The sequence below is a fragment of the Mesoplodon mirus genome (genome assembly GCF_964341445.2).
Source record: "Mesoplodon mirus genome assembly, chromosome: 12".
NCBI lineage: Eukaryota > Metazoa > Chordata > Mammalia > Artiodactyla > Ziphiidae > Mesoplodon > Mesoplodon mirus.
Window position 1 is genome coordinate 52078309 of NC_138988.1, and position 18071 is coordinate 52096379.

Consider the following 18071-nt stretch of genomic DNA (forward strand, 5'->3'; position numbering starts at 1 on the left):
CTGGTGGTCCAGTGGATAAGACGCCACGCTCCCAATGCAGGGGGCCTGGGTTTGATCCCTGTTTGGGGAACTAGATCCCACATGCATGCCACAACTAAGAAGTCAGCATGCTGCAACTAAAAGATCCCGCATGCCGCAACGAAGATCCCGAGTGCCGCAGCTACGACCAGGATCAGCCAAAATAAATAAATAAATAAATAAATAAACATTAAAAAATAAAATAAAAAAATCACATAGTTCCAGGTTTGTTAACAGTTCCAGAGGGTAAGCTGAAGCTTCACTTGATATGATCAGTAATGGAAGCTAGCAGAGAATTTAAGAGGGTGGTAACAGATGCAGTAAAAAATGGCAGAAGAGAAAATGACCTTGGCTGCAAGCAAATAAGATTATTATAAACTCACACCTATTGATGAAGTAAGACTGCAAGTAAATAGGAATTCAACGAGAACAGGAACAACAGTCTGCTCTGTCACAAAGAAGTCTACTATATGAAGTAAAAATGTAAGCCTAAGACAGACTGAAAGTATGAAGACATCATTTATCTTAGCCAAACCAATCAACACTTAAGCTCCATGAGGTGGGGAATTTGTAGCACTCACTCACTTTGTTGTGGAATTAACCAACGATGAAGATGTCTGCTTTGGTAACCTGGCTCAAACCCTTTTTCAAAATTTTGCTTAAAAAGGGTAGCCGGGAAAGGGGAGAGCTGCTACTATTGAGAATAGAAAGTCTGAGAGTAAAATGGCAGAAATGATTTAAAGACCAACAAAAATAAATATCTGGCTAGAGTTAGTTTTGAGACTGAAGAGTCAGAGAAGACCTGTTGTGGCAGTACTTTAAAATTTAAATTCCCTTTACAGACTCCAAAATTAGAACAGAAGTGGGAATGCAAATCTATGAACATTTGCTCCCAAATGACAATTCTTTTTTAAAAATGATCTATGTATGAGCCTTAGCATAATTCAAAAACTATAACTCCAGGATTTTTGAAAGCTGGGTCCATCATGGATGTTTAAAAGAACTAATATTTCTAAAACGGCAGTTCAGTAATCACACTAGCACGGAAAGTGACGTAATTCCAACACCCGCCCCGCCCCGCCCCTTTTTGGTCAGTAGGTAGAAACAGTACCATGGCTGAGTACAGTATAAAAGCTAACCCTACCAAAAGGGAAAGAATATTAAGTTAGCAGCCTTGAGTCAAAATAGCAGCAGTATTCAGGAGAAGGGTGGAGTTTAATCACACTCCAGTGTTAAATGACTAACGTGGGTTGGCCTGAAGCTGGTTATGAGTCCCCAGGGTAAAAATGACATATTCACATTACAGTTTGATGTCTGTACTAGAAAAATGTTCAGACCAAGAATGAAACATTGCACAATTCTGGGAAACATCACTCACTCTGTGGTCTGTTGTGGATGGCATCGCCGACCACTACATAGTAACAGCCAGCCCACCCTAACCACGCTGGTTCTAACAGCTTACGATGCTTGATTAAGACCCTCTGGGTTTATGTGATAAACAGATCATCCCTTCCTTGTTACCACTTTCTTAACTTTAAAACGGTCTAAAATGCCAAAGAATATTCTCTCTTAATTAAACAAATATTTATTTTGTTGAAATAAAACATAACTGCTGTATTTTTCACGTGATCCTGCCATGAATTAATTTTCTTCTTTATTAACTGAGTAGAATGAGCTCACGGCAACAGTGTCAAACAACCCCTGATGACTAATGAAATGCCACCCTGAAGCCCCTAAAATGTGATCACCACCACAAAGACCCTAAGGCTTCACCGCATTCCTGACTCAAGAACCAAAGTCTAAAATACAAGGTGGAAAAGGTGAGCAATCCGTGGCATTTATAGAGCGACTCTGTGATGGATTCCAACATGTAAACAAAACACACATTCATACTCATCCCCTAAATGTTAAAATGAGATTTAGCACAGCCAGGGAACATAGTAAGCTGCTCAATCTCTTACTATATATAAGCATTTCCCAAAAAATTTTCCAAGGAATATTAAAAGCGTTCCATGGTCAGTAAGTCTGAAATGCCACAACTATTCATTTGGGAGCATCACCATGCATATTAGCCTATTAGGGCTCTGAGAGGTCATGTAGTAAAGAAACTGGTTTTGTTAACCCAGTTTTTCCCATACTTACTTGATCACAAAACCTGTTTTTTTGTTTTGTTTTGTGAAATATCAGTGATATGAAGAGTTTGGGAAATGCCACTCAAAGATTACCATGTGTACATGTATTAATTGTTTGTTAACAATTAAAATATAACATCCAAAATTAAATAAGATTTGCTTGATGCTTGCAGAGTACTAAAGGAAACTGCAGTGTCTTAGGTTCAACAAATGTTGGTTGATAGCTTTACTTCCCAAAACGACAAGCAAAATACCATTAACTGTATATTCAGTAATGCTAAAAATAAAGCACAAAAAGCCTGTTCTATACTAGTGTCACTTAGCACATAATTCTCATAAAGTGAATAAAAACATCAATATTTGGGCTGATAGCATTTTAAGTGCTCAGTAAGAACATATAGTGTAATTATTGATCAGAAAACATCTAAATGTCTGACTTCAGGAGCTCACAACCTTAATAATCTCTCCTCGTGTTACTGACTACATTGAGATAACCTACTAATACCCAAACAGTGGCACCTACTGAGGATTATTACAATACTTACCACATTACAAAAAGAATCCAGACCAATGCTACGTACATACTTAGTACATTCTGGATTAGACCAAGTAAAATTTAACAACAAGCTGAACAGCATTCTATAAAACAAAAACAAAAAGTCAGTTAGGCTAATTCTGTCTGTTTTTCTAAGCTATGGACTCACAGTGAGAAAGAAGATTGTCTTGGAACTTGATGACTGAATCATATCTGAAATCTTTAAAGTTTATCTACACTTACCTCAAAAGAAGTTCTTTGGGTAACTTTTTGTTAATAAGGCCTTCATCATTATTTGAGAAAACCTACAGGAAAAAAAAAAGGGGATATTATTAAAACGTTCCTCAATCAAAAAAAAAAAAAAGGGGGGCTTCCCTGGTGGCGCAGTGGTTGAAAGTCTGCCTGCTGATGCAGGGGACACGGGTTCATGCCCTGGTCCAGGAGGATCCCACATGCCGCGGAGCGGCTGGGCCCCTCAGCCATGGCCACTGAGCCTGCACGTCCGGAGCCTGTGCTCCCCAACGGGAGAGGCCACAACAGTGAGAGGCCCGCGTACCGCAAAAAAAAAAGAAAAGAAAAAAAAGATACACGTTTTGTAGATCAAAACAGCCCCAATCACTGTCCTACAATTGATGATACTAATTTCATGAAATCACCATTCTTCGACATTGATGGATATAAAAATAGCTTATACCCTATTACCATTTAATAAAAACAGCAAACATTTAGAGAAGAGTTAACACACAACCATATCTACACTACATTATATTACAGATTTTAGCCAAGGCGTTTATTAGCAAGGAAAATAAATAAAAGGCATGCTGACTGGAAAGGAAGAAATAAAACAACTTCTATTTACAGATGACATAATCTTGTATATTGAAAATTCTCAAAAAGAGACAAAAAAAAACCTATTAGAACTAATAAAGGAATTCAGCCAGGTTGCAAGATACAATATACAAATATACAATATATTCATATAAAAATAAATTGTATTACCATACATTACCAATGAACAACCTGAAAATGAAATTAAGAAAACAATCTCAGGGCTTCCCTGGTGGCGCAGTGGTTGAGGATCTGCCTGCCGGTGCGGGGGACGCGGGTTCGGGCCCTGGTCTGGGAGGATCCCACGTGCCATGGAGCAGCTGGGCCCGTGGGCCACGGCTGCTGAGCCTGCGCGTCTGGAGCCTGTGCTCCGCGGCGGCAGAGGCCGCGATGGTGAGAGGCCCGCGCACCGCGATGCAGAGTGGCCCCCGCTCGCCACGACTGGAGAGGGCCCTCGCGCAGAAACGAAGACCCAACACAGCAAAAATAAATAAATAAATTAATTAATTAATTTAAAAAGTGGCGTCTTTAAAAAAAAAAAAAGACCTCACACCAAAGCAAATTAAAGCAGAGACAAGAGAACTCAATGCCCATTAAAAAAAAAAAAAAAAAAATCTCATTTGTAACAGCAAAAAAAAAAAAAAAAAAAAAAAAAAAAAAAAAAACCTTAGGGGACTTCCCTGGTGGTGCAGTGGTTAGGAATCCACCTGCCAATACAGGGGACAGTGAGTTCAATCCCTGGTCCTGAAAGATCCCACATGCTGTGGAGCAACTAAGCCCGTGAGCCACATCTACTGAACCTGTGCTCTAGAGCCCGAGAGCTGCAACTACTGGCCCCACGCGCCACCAGCACCCTAGAGCCCGCACGCTGCAACTACTGAGACCACGCGTCCCAACTACTGAAGCCTGTGTGCTCTAGGGCCCGCATGCAGCAACTACTGAGCCCGTGTGCCACAACTACCAAAGCCCGTGCGCCTAGAGCCTGTGCTTCACAACAAGAGAAGCCACTGCAATGAGAAGCTTGCACACCACAACTAGTGAAAGCCTGCGTGCAGCAATGAAGACCCAACACAACCAAAAAAAAAAAAAACTTAGGAATACATTTAACTAAAGAAGTGCCTGACATTATATATTGAAAACTTACGCTAAACACTGCTGTGAGAAATTAAAGAAGGCTTGAATAAACTGAAACACATCCCATGTTCATGAATTCGAAGATTTAATAGCGTTAAGTTAGCAACGTTCCTCAGCTTTGTACTTATTCTGCTTGGGGTTTGCCAACTATGTCCAGTCTGTTATTAGGCCCATCAAATGAATATTTAATGTCTGATTCATACTTTCACTTCTAGCATTCCCAGTTCGGTCTTTTTATAGTCTTCCATCTTCCTGCTAAAATTTTCTAACTGTTCATCCATTCCAACTGTTCAACATCTGGACCATCACTGACTTTCTCTTAGCTCTTCTCCTGACCATGGGTCACATTTCTTTGTTTCTCTCTGTCTCATAATTTGTTATTTCACACCAAATACTGTGCGTAAAAAAATAATTAATTTACAAGGATCAATGAAACTAAGAGATGTTTCTCTGAAAAGAAAAAATTGACAGAGAAAGGGAGGAGAGACTGGCCAAGATAGCAAAGTAGAAAGACACTGAGCTCACCTCCTCTCACGAGCACACCAAAATCACAACTATTTGCAGAACAACCATCAATGAAAAAGACCAGGATCTACCAGAAAAAGATCTTCTACAATTAAAGGAGGAACCACAACAAGATGGGTAGGAGAGGCAGACTCAATATAATCATGTTCCATACAATGGTGTGGGCAACCCACAAACTGGAGAATCATTATATTGCAGAGGTTCTCCCACAGGAGTGAGAGTTCTAAGCCCCACATCGGGCTCTGCAGCCCAGGAGTCAAGCACCAAGAAGACAAGCCCCCAGAGCATTTGGCTTTGAAGGTCAGCAGAGCTTAACTTTGGGAGGCTCAAAGGACTGGGGGAAACAGAGACCTGGCTCTTAAAAGGTGCACACAAAATCTGACATATTCTAGAACCCAGGGCAAAAGCAGTAATTTGATAGGAGCCTGGGCCAGACCTAACTACTGGTCTAGGAGAGTCCCCTTGGAGGGAGGTGGGGGGGAGCTGTGGCTCACCCTCGGGACACAGACACTAGCAGCAGCCATTTTTGGGAGCTCGTTCTACTGCGTGGACAATGGTGCTGCCACGCATCATTGTGGAACCCTCCCTCTAGCTCATTAGCACCAAGACCTGGCCCAGCCAACGGCCTGTAGGCACCAGTGCTGGGATGCCTCAGGCAAAGCAACTAATTAGATGGGGACACAACCCCACCTATCAGCAGACAGGCTGCCCAAAACTTCCTGAGCCCACAGCTGCCTCTGAACATGGCCCTGCCCACCGGAGCGCTAGGGCCCAGCTCCACCCACCAATGTGCAGGCACCAGCCCTGCCCTCACAGAAGGCTGCTCTAGCCATTGGACAAGTCTCACCCACGAGGGGGCAGCCACCAGACGTAAGAAAGCCACAATCCCACAGCCTGCAGACCCAGCCTGCCCACAGCAGGCCAGACCCTACCCTGGGACCAGCTGGGCCCCAAACCTTCCCACTAGCAGGCCAAAACAAGCTTCCCAACACCCTGGACCCCGTACTCAACTGTGTCAGGAAACGCCCCCCCACACACACACCAGTTATCTGACACCAGCTCTGTGATCCCTGGGCACTACAGCCAGACTCCAGGACCCAACTGTGACTGCTAGTAGTCCTGCGTTAATACCAAGACCTGGCTTCACCCATCAGTAGGTGGGCATCAGCCCCAAAGTTTTATGGACCCTGATTCTACCCACCAGTGAGCCAGGACTAGCCCCAGGGCCCCCTGGGGTACAGCAGTCAGCTGCCTCATGACTAGGCTCCACCAACCAGTAGCCAACAGCCTCCCAAAGCACGGCCAGAGCATGGCCTGGCAACCAACCAGAGTAGCGGCCAACCAAGCCTACCAGACTATCCACATAGTCAGCCTGCCACAACAGAAGGAACCATGCAGCCCTCATAGGGGGAACTGCTAGAACATATAGCTTGGCCATGATAGGGGAGTGCACTGCTAGGGTGCATAGCACATCTCCTACAGAAGAATACTTCTCCAAGGTCAGGAAATGTAATTAACCCACCAGATACATAAAAATACAAACAGCGGGGCTTCCCTGATGGCGCAGTGGTTGAGAGTCCGCCTGCCAATGCAGGGGACATGGGTTCGTGCCCCGGTCCGGGAAGATCCCACATGCTGCGGAGCGGCTGGGCCCGTGAGCCATGGCCGCTGAGCCTGTGCGTCCGGAGCCTGTGCTCCGCAATGGGAGAGGGCACAACAGTGAGAGGCCCACGTACAGCAAAAAAAAAAAAAAAAAAAAATACAAACAGCAACTTAGGCAAAATGAGGTGACAGAAGAACATGTTCTAAATGAAGGAACAAGATAAAACCCTAGAATAAGAACTTAGTGAAGTGGAGACATGCAATCTACCCAAAAAAGAGTCCAGGGTAATGATCATAAAGATGATCAAAGAACTCAGGACAAGATGGATGCACAGAGTAAGAAGTTAAAAGTTTTTAACAAAGAGAAAACATTAAAAAAAAGAGAAAGATGAAGAACACAATAACTGAAATGAAAAATATACTAGAAGGAATCTACAGTAGACTAAATGATACAGAAAAATGGATCAGCAAGCTGAGAGATGGAGTAGTAGAAATCACTGCCACTAAACAGAAAAAAGGAAAAAGAATAAACAGAAATGAGGACAGTTTAAGAGCCCTTTGGGACAATATCAAGTGTACAAATATTCACATTATAGGGGTCCCAGAAGGAGAAGAGAGATAAAAAGGAGCTGAGAACATATTTGAAGAAATAACAGGTGAAAACTTCCCTAACCTGGAAAAGGAAACAGTCATCCAAGTCCAGGAAGCACAGAGAGTTCCATACAGGATTAACCCAAAGAGTAACACATCAAGACACATTGTAATTAAAATGACAAAAAATTAAAGATAAAGAGAGAATCTTAAAAGCAGCAAGGGAAAAGCAACAAATAACATCCAAGGGAACTCCCATAAGCCTATCAGCTGATTTTTCAGCAGAAACCCTGCAGGCCAGAAGGGAGTGGCATGATATATTTTAAATGATGAAAGGGAAGAACCTGCAACCTACAACCAAGAAATACTCTATCCAGAAAGCCTTTCTTTCAGATTTGATAGAAAAATCAAAAGCTTTACAAACAAGCAAAAGCTAAAAGAGTTCAGCACCATCAAATCAGCTTTACAACAAATATTAAAGGAACTTCTCCAGGTGAAAAAAGAAAAGGCCACAATGAGAAACATGAAAATTATGAAATGAAAAAGCTCATCCGTAAAGGCAAACACACAGTAAAGGTAGGGAATCATCCACGCATAAAGTGAGTAGGAAGGTTAAAAGACGAAGGTAGTAAAATCACTATCAAAATCATTTAAGCAGTTAAGGGAATCAAGAAACAATTAGATAAAAGATACGATATAAAAACAGTAATTATGAGGGGAGAAGAGTACAAAGACAGGGTTATTAAAACACAGTTGAAAGTAAGAGATCGGCAACTTAATCACATATATATAGATTGCTATATAAAAATCTCATGGTAACCACAAACCAAAAATCAAAAATATACACAAAAAAAGAAAAAGGAATCCAAATATAACACTAAAAATAGTCAAATCACAAGAACAAAAGAAGAAAAAGACAAAACAAAACAAACCCCAAACAATTAAAAAAATGGCAACAAGAACATACATATCAATAATTACCTTAACTGTAAACAGGCTATATGTTCCAATCAAAAGACACAGCGTGGCTCAATGGATACAAAAACAAGACCCATATATATGCTGCCTACAAGAGACTCACTTCAGATCTAAAGACACAAAATACTGAAAGTGAGGGGATGGAAAAGGTATTCCATGCAAATGGAAATCAAAAAAAAAGCCAGAATAGCAATACTTTTATCAGATAAAACATACTTTAAAATAAAGATTGTTACAAAGAAGCACACTACATAATGATCAAGAGATCAATCCAAGAAGAAGACAAAACAATTGTAAATATATATGCACCCAACACAGGAGCACCTCAATATATAAGGCAAATATTAATAGACATAAAAGAAATCAACAGTAACATAATAGTAGAGGAATTTAACACCTCACTTACATAGATGAACAGATCATCTAGACAGAAAATCAATAAGGAAACACTGGCCTGAAATGACACATTAGACGAGATGGACTTAACTGATACATAAAGAGCATTCCAGCCAGAAGCAGCAGAATAAACATTCTTTTCAAGTGCACATGGAACATTCTCCAGGATAGATCACATGTTAGGCTTCAAAACAAGCCTCAGTAAATTTAAGAAAACTGAAATAATATCAAGTATCTTTTCCAACCACAATGCTATGAGACTAAAAATCAACTACAAGGGGAAAAAAATGCAATGAACACAAACACATGGAGGCTAAACAATATGCTACTAAACCACCAATGGATCATTAAAGAAATCAAAGAGGAAATCAAAAATACCTAGAGACAAATGAAAATAAAAACACGATGATCCAAAACCACTGGGATGCCACAAAAACAGTTCTAAGAGGGAAGTTTACAGCAATACAAGTTTACCTCAGGAAACAAGAAAAATCTCAAACAACCTAAACTTACATCTAAAGGAACTAGAGAAAGAACAAACAAAACCCAAAGTTAGTAGAAGGAAAGAAATCATAAAGATGAGAGCAGAAATAAATGAAATAGAGACTAAAAAAATAGAAAAGATCAATGAAACTCAAAGTTGGTTCTTTGCAAAGATAAACAAAATTGATAAACCTTTAGCCAAATTTATCAAGAAAACCCAATAAAATCAGAGATGAAAAAGAAGTGACACCACAGAAATAAAAGGATCATTAGACAACAGTGATCAAACAACTATATGCCAATAAAATGGACAGCTTAGAAGAAATGGACAAATTCTTAGAAATGTACAATCTCCCAAGATTGAACCAGGAAGAAATAGAAAATATGAACAGACCAATTACCAATAATGAAATTGAATCAGTAATTTAAAAACTCCCAACAAAGAAAAGTCCAGGATCAGATGGCTTCACAGGTGAATTCTACTAAACATTCAGAGAAGAGTTAAACACCTACCCTACTCAAACTATTCTCCCTCCCCAAAAAAAGAAACTGCAGAGGAAGGAACACTTCCAAATTCATTCTGTGAGGCCAGCATCACCCTGATACCAAAACCAAGGATATCACAAAAAAAGAAAATTACAGGCCAATATCACTGATGAACAAGATACAAAAATCCTCAACACAATATTAGCAAACTGATTCCCACAATACATTAAAAGAATCATACGCCATAATCAAGTGGGATTTATCCCAGGGATGCAAGAATTTTTCAATATCTGCAAAATCAATGTGATACACCACATTAACAGACTGAAGAATAAAAACCATATGATTATTTCAACAGATGCAGAAAAAGCCTTTGACAATATTCGACATCAATTTATGATAAAAACTCTCTAGAAAGTGGGCCTAGAGGAAACATACATCAACATACTAAAGGCCATATATGACAAACCCACAGCTAATATCATACTCAATGGTGAGAAGCTGAAAGCATTTAGGTGGGTTAATTACATGCCCACTCTCACCACTTTTATTCAACAGAGTACTGGAAGTCCTAGCCACAGCAATCAGACAAGAAAAAGAAATAAATCCAAATTTGGAAAGGAAGAAGTAAAACTGTCACTGTTTGCATGATACTAAGTGTAGAAAATCCTAAAGATGCCACCAGAAACTACTACAGCTTATTAATGAATCTGGTAAAGTTGCAGGATACAAAATTGATATACAGAAATCTGTTGCATTTCTATGCATTGACAATGAACTGTAAGATATGGAAACAGGGACTTCCCTGGTGGCGCAGTGGATAGGAATCCACCTGTCAGTGCACGGGACACAGGTTCAATCCCTGGTCCAGGAAGATCCCACATGCCGCGGAGCAACTAAGCCCATGCGCCACAACTACTGAGTCTGCGTGCTGCAACTACTGAAGTCCACATACCTAGAGCCTGTGCTCCGCAACAAGAGAAGCCACTGCAACAAGAAACCCATGCACCGCAACAAAGAGTAGCCCCCACTCGCCACAACTAGAGAAAGCCCACGTGCAGCAACAAAGACCCAACGCAGCCAAAAATAAATAAAATTAAATCTTAAAAAAAAAAAGATAAGGAAACAATCCCATTTACCATCTCATCAAAAAGAATAAAATAACTACAAATAAACCTACCTAAGGAGGTAAAAGACCTGTATTCGGAAAACTGTTAAGACATTAAAAGACTATAACACTATAAGGTGAAGAAATTGAAGATGACACAAACAGATGAAAAGATATACCTTGTATTCTTGTATTGGAAAAATTAATATTGTTAAAGTGACCATACTACGCAAGGCAATCTATAGATTCAATGCAATCCCTATCAAAATATACCCAGGGCACTTTTCATAGAACTAGAACAAATAATCTCAAAATTTGTATGGAAACACAAAAGACCTCGAATAACTAAAACCATCTTGGGAAAGAAGAACAGAGCTGGAGGAATCATGCTCCCTGACTTCAGAGTATACTACAAAGCTAGAGTAATCAAAAAGTATGGTACTAGGGCTTCCCTGGTGGCGCAGTCATTGAGAGTCCACCTGCCAATGCAGGGGACACGGGTTCGTGCCCCAGTCCGGGAAGATCCCGCATGCCGCCGAGCAGCTAGGCCCGTAAGCCACGGCTGCTCAGCCTGCGCGTCCAGAGCCTGTGCTCCGCAACGGGAGAGGCCACAACAGTGAGAGGCTCGCATACCGCAAAAAAAAAAAAAAAAAAAAAAACTATGGTACTAGTAGAAAAACAGACACACAGATCAATGGAACAGAACAGACAGCCCAGAAGTAAACCCACACACTTATAGTTAATTAACTTATGACAAAGGAAGAAAGAATATACAATGGAGAAAAGACAGTCTCTTCAATAAATGGTGCTGGGAAAACTGGACAGCCACATGCAAGAGAATGAAACTGGATCCCTGTCTTATACCATACACAAAAATTAACTTAGAATGGATAACAGGCTTTCAATGTAAGATCTGAAAACATAACACTCCTAGAAAAAAACAGGCTGTAAGCTCCTTGATATAAGTTATGGAGATGATTTTTTGGACTTGACACCAAAAGAAAAGGCAACAAAAGCAAAAATAAACAAGTTGGACTACATCAAACTAAAAAGCTTCTGCTCAGCAAAGCAAACCATCAACAAAATGAAAATATAACCTACTGAATGATTTTGCAAATCATGTATTTGATAAGAAGTTACTATCCAACAAGAAATCCAATTAAAAGATGGGGAAAGGATCTAAGTAGGTATCTTTCCAAAGACATACAGATGGCCAACAAGTACATGAATTGGTGCTCAACATCACTAATCATCAGGGAAATACAAATCAAAACCACAATGAGATACCACCTCACACCTGTCAGAATGGCTATTACCAAAAAGACAACAAATAACAAGTGTTGGTGAGAATGTGGAAAAAAGGGAACCCTTATGCACTATTGGTAGGAATGTAAATTGATGCAGCCACTGTGGAAAACAGTATGGAGGTTCCTCAACAAATTAAAAAACAGAACTACCATACGATCCAGGAATTCCACTTCAGGGTATTTTTCTGAAGAAAACAAAAACATTGTTTCAAAAGATATAGGCACTCCTATGTTCACTGAAGCATTATGTGCAATAGCCAAGATATGGAAACAACTGAAATGTCTATCGATAAATGAATGGATAAAGAAAATATGGTAGATATATACAATGGAATATTATTCAACCATAAAAAAGAAGGAAATTTTTCACACTTGCAACAACATGGATGGACTTTGAGGGCATTATGCTAAGTGAAATAAGTCACACAATGAAAGACAAACACTTTGAAAGAAAAAAGACAAACGATCTTATATGTGTAATCATAAAAAAAAAAATGAGCTCATATATATACAGATTTATGGTTCCAGAGGTGGGGAATGGGAGGGTGGGCAAAATGGGTGAAGGGGGTCAAAAGGTACAAACTTCCAGTTATAACATGAATAAGTCATGGGGATATAATATACAGCATGGTAACTATAGTTGTTACTACTGTATGGCATATTTGAAAGTGCTAGAAGAGTAAATCTTAAAAATTCTCCTCACAAGAAAAAAAATTCTCTAACTATGTATGGTGACAGATGTTAACTAGACTTATTGTGGTGATCATTTACAATATATACAAATATCAAATCATTCTGTTGTACAGCTTAAACTAATATGTTATATGTCAATTACACCTGAATTTTTTTAAAGTAATTTACCTCCATAAAGGGCAGTTCCTCCTTCAATTAGGTTGCTGGGGGGCGGGGGGGGGCGGGTACTGAATCCTTTTAATCTCTAGTTGACCTGGGTTTCAGATTTGTTGTAGCATTAGTCAGATTCAGTTCAAGTATGGTTTAAAATTTTTTTAGGGTGACATCAGAACCTCACCTTCAGGAGAAGTTGGGATCTGAGCACTAGTAAAACTTCACAGATCTCTTTGAGCTGTACAACCAGGCTGCTAGTGAGAACTCTCTGTTTTACATTCTGGCTGCCAGCTGGGGAGTACTTTGCTCTGCAGAGGCACCCTCTACTGTCCGTTCCTTAAGGAGCTCTCTCTCTGCCCTGTTACTCTAACTCCACCGTCTGAAAGCCTTTTGCCTTGTCCTGATTGAAAACCTGGATAGCCACAGAGGGACATTTCTCAGCTCTCCCACGGGCCCCATCCATTGTGGCCCTGCCTTACACTTGGCGGAAGCCCCTAGCGCCTCAGAGAGGTTTCTGCTGACTCTCCTGCCCCGCCCCAAGCCTTCAGAAGGCTCCGCCCACCTCAAGGATGTTCTCAGCTCTCTTCCCTTGGCCCCAGCCTCCAGCACAGGTCTACATCCACGTACTCAGTGAAGGCCCATGGGAAAGAGAGGGAGGTGCAGCCTAGCTCTGTGGCTGGGGCTCCTCAGGGTTCCAAATGTCACTCCAGCCACCATGCAGTAAAAGTTTGGCTGATTTCTCCAAGCTGTCTATAGCAGAGTCTTCTTCCTCCTGCTGTCCCCACCACGGATGAAAGTTACCTATGTGTCTCCTTTTTTCTGGGAAGGGCACATTACATCCTGGATTTTAATTCATTTAGATTTCTTTGTGTCCTCAGCTCTCTAGAGGGTTTTTAAAGACCTGAGATTTTCTAGCTTCTCTATCTTTTCCCACTGTTAGGGTAGAAACAGCAATGTCTAATTTTTGCAACTTTCCAAGTCCTAACAGAAAGTGGAAGTCTTTATTATCCATTAGGATAGAAGAAAAACAGACTTGGAGCAGATAAATGACTTGCCCAAGGTTTAGCACTAAAAACAAACAAACAACAACCAAAAAAAAAAACCCCAGAAAAACTACGGTATAAACTTGTATCTCCTGACTCCAAGTCTAGGGTTCTTTGTACTGCACAACAGGTAGTAAGGGCTTTTTGACTCTGGGGAAGGCATTTAACCTCTCAGTATTTCTAATTTGTAAAATGAAAGGACTGTACTAGAGAAACTCAAAAGTCTCTTCCAAATCTAATTATTTCAATATTCAATTAAGTTTGTGTTTTTAAAATATCCCACTGTTTCTGAAAACATAATTGTGTGTCTTTAGATGCCTTTCGATTTTAGATGTCTAATAAGGATCACAAATTTATCAAGTCCAAAACCAACTCCTTTCTTCATCCCTACGCTAAATTTACTCCTCCCACAGTCTTCATCTCAGCAAATGACAACCTGTTCCTATTGCTCAGGCTCAAATCACTGAACCATCCTTGACTTCCTTTTCTATTCCACAGCCAATCCTATGGATGACTGCACCAATAATGTCCTCTCTGGTCTCCTCTGTTCTTGTCCTTTCTCCCCTCCCTCCTACCCCACATGTATTTTCCACATAGCAGACAGAATGGTCCTTTTATAAAATATAAGTCATATTCTGTCATTCTTCTTAAACTTTACCAATCATTTCCCCTTCCCTCAAAGGGAAAGGCAAACTCCTTTACATGGTTTATAAGTCCTAGGCAATCTGGTCTCACCGACTACCTTGGTCTTCCCTCTTGCCATGTCTTACTCCACTCCAGCCTCACTGTTTTCCTTGCTGTTTCTCCAACACACCAGGCAGTGCCCCAGGACCTTTACACTTGTGTCCTTTCCTGAAATGGTCTTTCTCTAGGCATTCCCATGACATATCCTCTGCTCAGATGTCACCTTATCAGAGAGGCCTTCCCTTCCACCTACATAAAAAGCAAGTCCTCCCACTTCTCATCCACTCACCCATCCTGCAAAACTTCCTTTCTCTTACTCAGCTTTCTTTTTCTCCAAAGCACTCTTCACCACCTTATCTGTATGTTTATTATCTGTCTTCCCACTGCTAGAACGTAAACTCCATGAGGGCAGAGGCTTCCCTGTTTCATTCACTACTGGATACCCACTGCCTAAAGCAGTGACTGGCACATAGTGGGACACACAAATATTTGCTGTCTAGAAAACCATGAGACAGAAAATTTAATAGAAAGACACAATTACACGGGCAGCACTGAGAACTGGAAAAGCTGGGTTTGAACCATGAGTGTGACCCCACAAAAGCTTTCCCAATGACTGCCCTGTTCTGCTTCCCTAGACCCCCCTGCTCCAACCACCCCAGTGCTGGAAGTGGCAGTGGCTGAGGTAGACACTACACAGGGTAGAGGTGAGACACAAAATGAGGCAGGGAAGGCAGAAGTAAAAGTGTAGCCCAACCCCTGGCTGCCCATATCTGAGCTTTGGTGGTCTGTACTGGTATTAAAAAAAAAAAAAAAAAAAAAGCCAAGTAAATCCTTCAGGATGTCATTACACAACATCATACAGAGAGTCTGTCATAAAAGAAAAAGAGCTTGCTGGCTCAGCTGACAAGACACCAAGACTCTTAATCTTGGGGTAGTATGTTCATGCCAGGCACTGGGCACAATCTTTAGTTTGGGAAGAAACCATGGTGCGATGGTTAAGACGTCAGACTTTGGAGACAGACTAGTTGAGTTCAAATCCTGGCTCTGCCACTCACCAACTATGTGACCTTGGGCAAACTGCCTAATCAACTAGGCCTGTTAAGTGGGTACAGTGATGTTAATCTCATAGCGATGTTAGAAGGGTTAAATGAGATAAACATGAAGTGATCAGCCTAAAACTGGGCACAGTGGAACGGTTCCATGAAAACGAGTTATTGTTACAATTACTAAAAATTATGTGTCCCCCACCCCAGTGCAGCCAAAAGCAAGACCAATTTTGACAAGAGTAGAAAAATTAATACATAGAGAAATGTCTTGTCATATCTATTAACACAGATCTCATTATATAATCCCTCTTAACTATACCATGTGATGGCAGAGACCAAAACTGCCTGTAAAATAAAATATATTTTATTGTGCTTCTCAACACCTCTGAGAAGTCCTAACCACAGGCAAATACAGAAAAGAAAGGCCAAAATAGGGAGAAAATCCAAATAAAGTGAATTAAAATGGGAAAACTGTATGATACGTTATTTTATTATTTCCAAAAAATAAATCTGCCTTACAAGCTAAAGTGGTAAGCAATAACAAAAACCTGATGACAAGAGGTATCCCAACATATATATTTTAATCCATATGAATTAAAGTTTAAATAGTTATTTGATGTCTTTTTGTAACAGTCTTAGCATATACAACTAAAATAAATGTGAAATTTTTTATTAGGAAAAATCTCAGAAAATAAAATTTTACTTTTAAAAATAGTTTCATCCCCCAAATCTAAATGGCTTTACATTAAAAGCTGGTCTTATAAATCATACCAATGTTTTCTTAGGTCAGTCTCCCAAGGCAATAGAAATAAAAACAAAAATAAACAAATGGGACCTAATAAACTTACAAGCTTTTACACAGCAAAGGAAACCATAGGAAAAAAAAAAAAAAGGAAGAAAAGAAAAGACAACCTACAGAATGGGAGAAAATATTCGCAAATGATGAGACCAATAAGGGCTTAATCTCCAAAATATACAAACAGCTCATACAACTCAACAACAAAAAAACAAACAACCCAATCGAAAAATGGGCAGAAGGGGACTTCCCTGGCAGTCCAGTGGTTGAGACTTCACCTTCTAATGCAGGGGGTGCGGGTTTGATCCCTGGTCAGGGAGCTACGATTCCCACATACCTTGTGGGCAAAAAACCAAAACGTAAAACAGAAGCAATATTGTAACAAATTCAATAAAGACTTTAAAAAATGGTCCACATCAAAAAAATATTTTTTTAAAAAAGAAAAATGGGCAGAAAACCTTAATACAGGGGTCCCCAACTCCCAGGCCGTGGACCACTACTGGTCCGTGGCCTGTTAGGAACGGGGCCACACAGCAGAAGGTGAGCAGTGGGCAAGTGAGGGAAGCTTCATATGCCGCTAACCATCACTTGCATTACCGCACCCCCCACCCCAATGGAAAAATTGTCTTCCATGAAACCAGTCCCTGGTGCCAAAAAGGTTGGGGATCACTGCCTTAATAGGCATTTCTCCAAAGAAGACATACAGATGGCCAGTAGGCACATGAAAAGATGCTCAACATCACTAATCATGAGAGAAATGCAAATCAAAACTACAGTGAGGTACCACCTCACACTGGTCAGAATGGCCATCATTAAAAAGTCTACAAATAGGGGCTTCCCTGGTGGCGCAGTGGTTGAGAGTCTGCCTGCCGATGCAGGGGACATAGGTTCGTGTCCCGGTCCGGGAAGATTCCACATGCCGTGGAGCGGCTAGGCCCAAGAGCCATGGCCGTTGAGCCTGTGCTCCGCAACAGGAGAGGCCACAACAGTGAGAGGCCCACGTACGGCAAAAAAAAAAATAAAAAGTCTACAGATAACACGTGCTAGAGAGGGTGTGGAGAAAAGGGAAACCTCCTACACTGTCGGTGGGAATGTAAGTTGGTGCAGCCATTGTGGAAAATAGTATGGAGGTTCCTCAGAAAACTAAAAATCGAATTACCATATGATCCAACAATCCAACTCCTGGGCATATACCCAGAGAAAACTATAATTCAAAAAGATACACGCACCCCTATGTTCATAGAAGCACTACTCACAATAGCCAAGACATGGAAACAACCTAAATGTCCACTGACGGATGAATGGATAAAGAAGATGTGGTACATATATACAATGGAATACTACTTACTCAGCCATAAAAAAGAATGAAATAATGCCATTTGCAGCAACATGGATACAACCAGAGATTATCATGCTAAGTGAAGTAAGTCAGAAAGAGAAAGACAAATACCATATGATATCATTTATATGTGGAATCTACAACATGACACAAGTGAACCTATCTATGAAACAGAAATAGACTCACGGACATAG

The 18071-nt window shown here is 40.6% G+C and overlaps 1 protein-coding gene across 1 annotated transcript in view; it reads right to left on the reverse strand.

Annotated features, from left to right (window-relative positions):
- FBXL2 (F-box and leucine rich repeat protein 2) overlaps positions 1–18071 on the reverse strand; it is an 84402-nt gene that overhangs the window by 63167 nt on the left and 3164 nt on the right. The window contains 2 exon segments of the mRNA XM_082637155.1: positions 2696–2789; positions 2929–2990. Of these exon segments, the coding sequence (XP_082493281.1) occupies positions 2696–2789; positions 2929–2990 (156 nt within the window).